This window comes from Bidens hawaiensis, unplaced genomic scaffold (genome assembly GCF_021521415.1).
Source record: "Bidens hawaiensis isolate Kalapana, Puna unplaced genomic scaffold, B.hawaiensis_p1.1 tig00020412_1, whole genome shotgun sequence".
Taxonomy (NCBI): domain Eukaryota; kingdom Viridiplantae; phylum Streptophyta; class Magnoliopsida; order Asterales; family Asteraceae; genus Bidens; species Bidens hawaiensis.
Window position 1 is genome coordinate 141,389 of NW_027493106.1, and position 11,080 is coordinate 152,468.

Sequence of the window (11,080 nt, forward strand, 5' to 3'; positions counted from 1 at the left end):
ACTCCAACACACTAGATATGTCTAGATTAATGTGAAGTATTTAAAAGAGTATTAAAATATCTTTAAAAGAAAAACGAGAGATCATAAGTTAAAATGAAGAAGTGAGAACTCAAACAAATTGATTACTCTAAACTTTGTTATATTCAAAGATAACATAATGTAATTTTCTGGATATATTCAGATGTCAGTAGATAAATCTATCTAATGGAGGAGTCATAATAAACCGATAACAACAACCTAAATTTTAATGACATAATATGTTGATTAAATCACAACGCAATTGTCAATAAATGTTGTTGAAAATTTATCATTGGAATCATGAGTTTATTAACTCCATATAAATTATATATTGAAGGCTTATTGTGATAAAGTCAGCTACCACGTTTTCTCAAACGGTAACAGTTCGAGAGGTGCTTCATTAAATTTCGATATGAAATAAATATTCGTTTATGAAAGAAATTGAGGAACTATATTCTCATATGATGCATTCATAATATGCTTAAGGATCCTATAACTAAAGGTCTGTCACCCATAAGTCTTATGAATGCGCTTACAATAAAGACGAGATTATTAATGACCATGAATAATTGTGTATTATTATATGAATTACTAATTATGAATGACTAATTATTAATTTTTCTTGTTAGTTTTGATTTTGTATGTCTCTTAATATGTTCTGCATGCATAATGACATATCGACAAATTACTATAAAAATCTTACATTCAGAAGGGCTTACATGAAAATTTTGATCAAAACTACTCTGGCTTTAAATAAGGACTGCAATATGATTAATAAGGGGGTCTTGAGCTGATGTTCAATTCAATGACTCTATTTCTTTGCTCCAGTTTGAATTTAAAACTAAAATGAGTGTTAAAATCTGCAGACTAATCTAATGCTCATAATAAATGATTATTTGGCCAAGTTGGAGACTGTAAGAATAAATATATGTATTTATATATTTATATGTGGCCATCATTATCGTTTATATAATAATAGATCAAAATAATTAAATTATACCTTATTATTATATTAGCTTGGTAATTATTGATGGACCATATTACCTTTACTTGCTAATCAAGGGTTTTCCTTTGGATGTATATAAATATATCGAGATATTAATTAACATCATAACATACCCTAGCACACACATTAAAATTCGTAACCCTCTCCCCCCCCCCCCCCATATATTCGGTTTTCACAAGAACCATAATCCCCATCAGCCGTGGCTACTCTCTCTGCTGTAATAGTATGATTTAGTTATAGGTTTATCATATTATTCATGTTTTCAATTACTAACGTGAAGAAGGTTTATCATATTATTCATGTTTTTCACTGCTAACGTGAAGAACTGGTCAACAGAAACCACCAACAGTAGCCAGTGACTACCTCTGCACTACCCGCATGCCTTGTTGAATCAGATGGTGGAAACAAAAGTTATGATTGAGATAGTGGCAGAGGAGGAACGATGGCGAAGTGGTTGTGGTGAATGAGGCACATAGATAGTGGTAACGGAGTATGCAGAGAGAAAGAGAGAGAGAGAGAGAGATATGAAAGTGGACGTGTAGTTGGCTTTAAGGTCCAATTAGAACGAAGTATCAATATCCACGATGAACAAAATTGTGCTGCACATTTCATTCGAAAATGTGTGTGTGTATATATAAATCTATTTGTTTATTATAATTTTCTTATTTCAAAGAAATCCCAAACTTTAAGGGCATGTATTATAAATATACTAAAGTTGTTAAAAACAATAAAGTAAACCAATCGACGATTTGAATTAGGGCTCAGTCTTCAGAATTTGGTGCTTTCCACACTCCAGCGGACCAGCACGGTAACACTGCCACTTCTTCTCGCTACAAATGCCGACCAGATCTGTCACACCCCAACCTAAGGCGGAATATGTCGGGGCGCGACATAATTGTATCATAGCTCAAAAGACACTAAAGTATAATACACTTGTCAATATCTAAATTATTCATTTCATATATCAAGTATGCAAAGCACAACATTGTCTCAAAAGAAATAAACATTACAATTGAAAAATAATTGATTTCATCTAAATGTCTTTATCCGTCATGCAACCTAAAGTCCAACTATTCTTTAACTCGTTTTCTTCATCCAATATAGGTACCTGCGCCATGAGTGAAAATACATAGTTTGTCAACATAAAGTTGAGCAAGTAATCACGGTTTTTGAATACATATAATATTAAAAATGACAATTCCTTGCGTAAATACGAGATACTAAAACTAGCATAACAATAACATAACAATAATATAAAAGTTGTCTTTTCACTCGAATCCCATGGATAACGAGCTACTCCGACGGCGTATGATCATACTAATGATGATGAGGATGAGATACCAACCACCAAACATAAAATAAACACATAGTCACATTTACACGTATAACTAATTGAGCAATATCATATAACGCAAATAGTGGAATTGTAGTGAAAAATGATTAACGCATAACGCCCCCAAAATATAAAACGGTAAAAATGGGGATGTGAGTTACTTACCTTAGCGAGTAGAGTAGTGAAGATGAAAGACAATAAACAATTAAGGTGAAAATGGTCGAGCTCCTCGAGATGCGCCAACTAAAGGGCCTATTTGTAAACAATAATATTAATAAGCGAAGAAAATTTAATTAGACGTAATGATTTGAGATTCGATGGTGGTTTGCGATTAACGAATTACTAGTTTATTGTTAAAATAAATTTGGAGTCTTGTAGGGTTTAGGTCATTTTATTTGTTAATTATTTATTTACTAATTTTATTATTATTAGTATTAACATTATAATTATTACCATTATTGTTGTTGTTACTATTACTACTACTATTATTATTATTATTGGATAAATCGAATAAATGAACATTATATAATATGTATCTATATGTGTATTTTAATGAATAAACATTGTGTATAATGTCTATCTATCTATATATGTATTTATAAATAAACAAAAATAATTATTTATAAACGTTATATAATAACTATCAATGTATACATATTTATTAAATATTGATCATTGATTATAATATATATATATATATATACTTTAACGAAGAAAACGATTTAGGAGGAAAATCATTTTGAATCTTTTAGGATAGTTCGGTTCGTTTTAACATATGACGAAAATATATATGTGTATTGTTATTGAAATTATATCACAATGTATATGTAAATATAAATATATATATATACACACACACACACATATACATTTGTGTATGTTGTTGTCGAAAAAGTTTAAAGGTCCGGAAAAATGATAGTTTGGGGTTCGGTTTTAATAAAAAATAAGATTTATTGGATAATATATCATTATAAAAGGTTTTAAAAAATGAAATAGAAAAAAAATAGCAAAACAGGGCCTGGGAGGGATCGAACCCGGGTCCTAGGCCGGTTCAGGCCTTAACACGCATAGGTAGGCCAACAGACCAGGCTGATTGTTTGTTAAAAGCATGGAACCAATAATTTAAAAACACACAGTATGTTCTTCCCCAAATCAATTGTAAACCCTAGATCTTGGATTCATGTTAATTGTTAATTGTCGATTCAAATTGGCTTAGGGTTATTGTTAGTGGATTAAAAACGAACTAAACACACATTTCAATTACCGTTTATGGTTGCGGATTGAGGCTTAACGAGCAACGACAGGTCACGGCCGAGATGGAGTTGGGAGCAGGTCCAGACGACTTTGTCAACTGTAATTGGGTTAGGTTTTTGGTTCGTTATGTTGAGAGGATTATGTGTGCACGATTAATTGAATTATAGACTCGTTTATATAGTGTTTTGAGGTTTGTTTTAGCCGCGGATTACATTGATTGAATTAGCTGTCTATGGTTGATATATACTACAATTAGAGTGTCGGTGTGGTTGTAATTAAGTGGAGAAATCATTTAGTTTAATCATCTTCGTGATTTAAGGCGAAAATCACGAGTTGCCATAGAAGGGGGTGGCCGGCTGCGTGAGTAGGGAAAGAAGAAGGAGGAAAAGAAGTTTGAATATTATTTGCTATTATGTCCCTAGGTTTTGGTCAAGGGTGCAAGGGATGATCAAAGTTTAGTTAAGGGTTAGTTTTGTATATTTTGATAGTTGATATTAACAAGTAAGTAATTAAATAACAAACAAAATAAAAAAATGGGTCGGGTTTTAAGGTCCAAATTTAACGAATGTTACAAGAGCCAACCACCTTAACCGGTAGTACTTTATTTGGGTTGAAATTAGAGTTAAATTGGGTTAAAATTAGGGTCGAATTTGTTTGAACTTATGGTCGAATTGGATTAAAATTAGGGTTGAAATTAGTATTGTAATTTAACCAAATCGTATTGTTTTTGTTTTATTAGGTAATAGGTATATCATGGGAAAAGAGAAAACTATTCATTCTTTCTTTTCAAAGAGTGGATGATGAACAAGTGAGTAAACGCCACAAAACTTCAATAACTGAGCTGGTTAATTCTGAAGTTCCACAAATAGAGCCAAATACTAATGAAGTGGTTCAAAACCAAGAAAATCAACACAAAAAAAATGGAAATTCTAACGCTTCACAACCACAGCCAAATAATAGTGAAGTGGATCTTAACAATTTAGAAAGAGATCCAGGAAAATGAAAACCAATGTGGCAGCTTCGGTTAATGTAAGGGAACAAGTTAGACGTGCTTATCTTTCTTTAGGAGATTTCCAAGTACATCTTACAAAGTATAAAAATAAATGTTCAAAGAAACATACTCGTAGGTTTCAATATGCTTGGTTCAAAATTTGGCCAAATTGGTTAGAGTATTCTCTAACAAAGCATTCTACTAATCGTTTTTTTGTGTTATCTATTTAGTGATAAACCAAGTGTGAGTCACAGTTATGATTTTCTTCAAGCACCTTAGAACTTCACAACATAAAAATGCCTTGGTATTCACTCAAAATTTATTGAACAAGTAGCACACATTGACGTTGCATATTAAAGCTAAGTGAAGAGGAAATAAGGAAGAACCGTTTACGTTTAAAAACTACAATTGATGTAGTTAGTTGGTTGACATTTCAAGCTTGTGCTTTACAAGGACATGATGAATCTTGTAATTCTAAAACTCGAGGTAATTTACTTGAATTACTAAAACTTCTAGCTTCTTATAATGATGAAGTGGCAAAGGTTATATTAGAGAATGCTCCTTATAATTCAAAGTATACTTCAAGTGATATTTAAAAATAAATTCTTAGTATCATTGCAAATAAAGCTTGAAAGCAAATTCGTAATGAAGTGGGGGATAGGGCCTTTTGTGTCATAGTTGATAAGTCAACAGATGAGTAAAAAAAGAGCAAATGGCCATCGTTTTGATATTTGTGGATGCAAAAGGGATGATACGAGAAAGGTTCTTGGATTTGGTTCATGGTCACGATACTTTATCAACAACCTTGAAAACAAGTTTGTGGAAACAACTCTTGCATTATCAGTTTGATGTTAATAAATTCGTGGTCAAGGTTATGATTGTGCTAGAAATATGAGAGGAGAATGGAACGGATTACAAGCATTTGTTCATAATGATTGTCCTTATGCATATTATGTTCAGTGATTTGCTCGTAGGTTACTTGTTTATTTTTGTCTTTTTTCTTCGGTTCGACTAAAATACTCTTATGCTTATTACGTTTTTGTGCTTTTCTTATAGGTTACAAACGCCTTGGTTTGTGCTTCAAAGGAAGTTATTTCAGCACATCAATTCATTAATAAAATGGTTTCTACAATTAACGTGGTTTGTGCTTCTAGTAAGTGTCATGACGCGTTACAAATTGCCAAGGCAAATGAGGTTAAAAGATTACTGGAATTGGGTGAAATCAAATCGGGATCAGGACTAAATCAAGTTGGGACATTGAGAAGAGCTGGTGATACACGTTGGAGTTCCATTATAACTCTGTTTGTAGTTTTCTTAACATGTTTTCTGCCACTCGTGTTGTTCTCGAAGGAATAATTGAATACTTCAGTTTGCTCAACGTGGAGATATCGATACAGTTTACGGTTACATGCAATCATTTGAGTTCATGTTTATTCTTCACTTGATGAAGGAAGTATTGAGAAGAACTAATACACTTTCTCAAGCATTACAAAAGAAAACCCAAGATATTCATAATGCCATGGAGTTAGTTCCATCAATAAAGATAAGTCATAGAAACACTAGATGGGTTTCATTTCTTGAAAAAGTTACATGTTTTCGCGAAAAGCATATAATAGAAATGCTGGATATGAGCGCCCCATATACTTCTACTCGGTAGTGGCCTCGTAAAAAAGATCTCCATGTTACATTTGAACATTATTACCGAGTAGATGTCTTTACATCCACATTAGACAAACAATTGCATGAGTTGGATAGTAGATTCAATGAACACATTGGAGTTATTATCTCTTAGTTCTAGTTGGCTTTAAAAAGATAAATGTTGATAAGATTTGTCTTCTTGTTGAGAAGTATTATCCTGAAGATTTTACGGAGCCTGAGAGGACTCATTTATGAGATCAATTGGTGGTTTTTAATGTTGAAATGACAAACAATACCAAGCTAAGTGGTATATCAAGTATTTCGAATTTATGCAAAATTCTTGTGGAAGCTCAGAACTATGAGATATACTATTTGGTTGATAGGTTGATTCGGTTAATCATGACACTTCCGGTTTCAACAACAACAACAGAGAGGGGATTTTCATCAATGAAAATATTCAAGAATTGCCTTCGCAATAAGATGTCAGACGAGTATCTTGCGAATAGTTTGGTAATTTACATAGAAAAAGAAATTGCTGAAACTTTTCATTCGGAGTCCATACTCGATGAATAAAAAGATCTTACGGGTCGCTGGGCTGCTTTGTAATTTTCTACCATGTACTCACCGAATCACCCATCCTTGCAATCTCATCCTCAGATTGTCATAAATATTTTAGATCTTTCGTTGGTAAAAAATTATGTATTTGTATTTTATGTAAGAACGGTCTTCTGAATGAATGAAGAAAATTTTGTTATTTAGATGTTATATTGTTTGATCCGACCCGAATTGAATTGCTGACTCGAAAATTTTCATATTGTTTGACTTTAACCCGACCCAAACCGAACCGCTTACCCGAAAATTTTTGGATCCGTAACTACCCCCCCCCCCCCCATGATTTTTCTCAAGCTTCACCACTGCGTCCATACGCCTACATTCCAGGCGTATGGCCACTATCAAACTTCATATGGCTAAGCGTATGGACACAAAACAAGGTTCATTCGCCTGCAAGCCAGACGAATGGCATAAGATAACTTACAATAATACCCCTAGCTCCTATACAAAGACCAAAACTCTATTACAAAGGACACAAATATGCATAAACACTCATTGGTTACAAAATTATAAAAGAAAAAAAAAATAAAGTAGCCGACAATAAAGAATACTAATTAAAATATCTGCTAATTAATGTATGAAACCGAGGATTCTATAAGAATTATATATGTGTTTTCTATTTAAACACCACGGGAATTCTAACCATGCTACTGCACTTAAGAGAAATGAAGCACTCTCATTTTTTCCTCATTGTCATGAATCTTTCATTTGCTATTCTGCTACTTTATTTCATCTGTATGTTTCAAACAAGAAATTCATCAATAAATATATTATTTTTTATTTTTGATGATCATTATTTGACTTAAACTTAGGGTTTGCAGGTAGTGCAGAAGCGAGATACGAGTGTCAAGACAAGTGTGAAAACATACCCGACTGTGATGCATTTTGTAAAAGAGTTGGTTTTGTATCTGGGAATTGCATGCCTCCTCTTTACCAGTTTTGTTGCTGTCAAACTGGCTAGGGAAAGTGTACCAACAAAGAAAAGATTGTGTACCAACACATGATGGTTCCAACTGAATGCTATAAATTAATAAATCTGTTTTCTTGTTATTTTTGGTCTCTTGTGGAATTAAAAAAAAAAATTAACCATAAAATAAAGCCAAAGCAAATGAGCTTTAGCTCAAAAGGCATCGAAGGGAAAGTGAGACTTGGGTTCAGACTACAATGTGTCAAGTTCGAATACTATCCTAACCGGGTTCTACCACAATGGGTCTTTGGTGGCGGGTTTTCTATAGAACAAAAGATTGTGGGCTTTAGCTACGCATCGCTGTTTGCGATCGAGAGCGTAAGAGGTCGACTTTTGCCAATAGGTTACCCAGATAGCTGAACTTTATCCGTTGATCGTTTAAAAATAATGATAAAATGAAGTCAAATGTATGATTTTATGGCATATTTCACAAACTTTTAGGCTATAAAACCGCTCAATGTATTTTACATTGGGACTTTTTTTTTTTTTTTAAAACGGCGACTTTCTTCTCTCCAAACTTGGAGAGCCCCGATACCCCACTCTGGCCAGACTATGTTGTCTTAACCAGGCCCACGCTGGCTTCGAGAGTTGGGCTTGGGCGTTCCCCCGGGAAACCATACCATCGACTGCCACTTGACAGCCGTTGTGCCACCACAAGAGCAGAACTCTATGGCGTAACACACGGTGGGACAAAAACCCGGGTGGGCTCAGGATTCACTGACAACCTTTGAACAAGGCCTAACTCAAATCTTTCATTACCAATATCCACCCAAATATGACACAAGTGGGATTCGAACTTGAGTCTCCACTGGAGAACCCAGGCCTCTTACCACGGGCTAGGAATGCTCTTAACTAATCTTTATTATAAAACTAATTTCTCTTTCTTTCGTTTACCCAACCCAACCAAATCAAACTTTACACACTCATTAACAACCCAAGCTTTAATATTTTGTATTAAATAAATATAGATTTATAATTGTTGCCTTTTTATTGAAAGTGACTAGAAATATAAAAAAATTATTTACTAAAAATAAACGATATATATTTAATTTAAAAATAATTAAAATGTTTTTATTTATCAAACATCCTTAATAAAGTAGATAAGCAAAATTAAAATCTAAGCGTGAAAATAAAATTATACTTACAAATGATACAAACTACAAAAGTTTTATCCAAAAAAACATACGAATCCATATTAAAAAATATTTTTTTGAAGTAATTCTGTTTTTTATAAAATTTATATCGGATTGTTCACAATAAAAAGTTAAGCGTGACTGTATATTTATATTTTTTTAAAAAGTTAACTATTACAAGTTATTAACGAAAACTTAAATTATTAGTGAAATTAAAGCTGAGAAAGAAATAAAGAAAAAAGAAAAGTGATAAGAACAGATATGATATGAACATGTGGCTTTGTTTAATAATAAACTAATGAGTTAAGTAACATTTTAGTACATATGGTTTGTCTAATTACGTAACTTTGGTACCGTCTTTGAATTTATTGCAAATGGCTATCTCACTTTTCTAAAACTTACAATTTTAGTATTTTTTTTCTAACCCCGTCTATTTTGTCCGTTAAGTCAGGGCCAAATTAGTAATTTTGATTAATGTATTTATTTTCTCTTTTAGCTAAGTGTTATTTTCATACATGTGGTTTGTTCAATTACGCAACTTTAGTACTTGTTTTTGAATTTATTGCAACTAGATACTTTGATTAGTTTTGGATAGACAGACAAACCAAGAGAAGCATTACATATTACAATTAAAATATCATCTCTAGCCCTAAATGAACAAATCAACCCCCTTCCCCGCGCTCATTGATCCTTCAAACCCTAACCATTGTTCATCTTCAATTTCAATGAATTACGATATATTGTTTTGTCTATGTGATTCGTCAACCGTCATTCATCTACAAGTTCAATTGATGTTATACTATGAGATGAGAAGTTGTGTGATTGTTATTTGGCTAGATCCTCCGATGTGTTAAAGAGCTAGTGTTATCATACCCGAACTTTTGAAAAAAAAATCAATGCACATAAAGAAAATGCAATAAAAATGGCTCATATTAACTCAGATCTTGAGCTACTAGAAGTAAATTGGCAATCAAGAACAAAAGGGTAAAAACGATGTTATACATTTCATGTTTGTTTTTCATCTTCTATCATGTATTTAGTTATCTTTTAATTGTAATAGGTAATATGTAATGTCTCTTTTGGTTTGTCTATCTATCCAAAACTAATCAAAGTTGCAATAAATTCAAAAAAATGTACTAAAATTGCATAATTGAGCAAACCAAAGGTATGAAAATGATACTTAACTCAAAAGAGAAAATAAATAAAATAATCGAAATTACTAATTTACCCTTGACTTAATGGAAAAAATAGAGGAGATTAGAAAAAGTACTAAAATTGCAAGTTTTAGAAAGGTGAGGTAGCCATTTGTAAAAAATTCAAAGACGATACTAAAGTTGCGTAATTGGACAAACCACATGTACTAAAATGGCACTTAACTCTAAACTAATAGGTGAACTAGTTGTGAATTGGTTTGGTTTAACAAACGGTTTGTGACTTGGGATTGCGAAAAAATGATTTTCTCATTTTTATAAATTCATGTGGCAAACCAACCTTAATATAGTTCACCAATGAGGATGGTATAGACTAGACGTAGCGGGTAATATGAGGCGTTAGTAGATGATGTGGCTGTCATTTTCCAGTTAAGCTCCATTAGACGTTCATTTGATATGGCGCCAATTAAAAAGTTCGCCAAGGCCTTAACGGCGCTAGAGGATCAGTCTGAGCCTTGAGGCTACTGAGGTGAGCTTGACTTTTGAGGCTATGAGAATCCAATGAACCTTCACTATAACTTACTTTAATGTATATTATTTATTTGCATAATATATAATATTATCTCGTAAATGAATGATATATATATATTATATATAATAATAATATAACATTATTTCTTCAATTTAATTTTATTCTTTGTTTATTCTACTTCAAGTGTTGGTTTATTTTTATTTATTATACGTGTTCGTAATTTTTATTTTATTAAAAATTTTGTGGTATTTTGTTGTATCGTTTCATTATATAAACAACTACCTTGCTGCTACAGCGGGAATTCTAACGCTACTGGTTCGTAATTGCAACATCTAACATGGTACGAGCATTCAACATAGCAATAAGAAGAGGAAACCCCAAAATTAAAGCTATGATATATGCCATAGCAGTAAAAAGTATATCTATTTACATTTCAATGAAAAAG

At 32.4% G+C, this 11,080-nt stretch overlaps 1 protein-coding gene across 1 annotated transcript; it reads left to right on the forward strand.

Moving 5' to 3' along the window:
* The first annotated feature begins 5,314 nt into the window (after window positions 1-5,314).
* Window positions 5,315-5,958, forward strand: LOC143560558 (uncharacterized). The gene is made up of 2 exons (XM_077048839.1): window positions 5,315-5,473; window positions 5,659-5,958. The coding sequence occupies exons 1-2, from the start codon at window positions 5,315-5,317 to the stop codon at window positions 5,956-5,958; spliced, it is 459 nt and encodes a 152-aa protein (XP_076904954.1).
* Window positions 5,959-11,080: the final 5,122 nt, after the last annotated feature.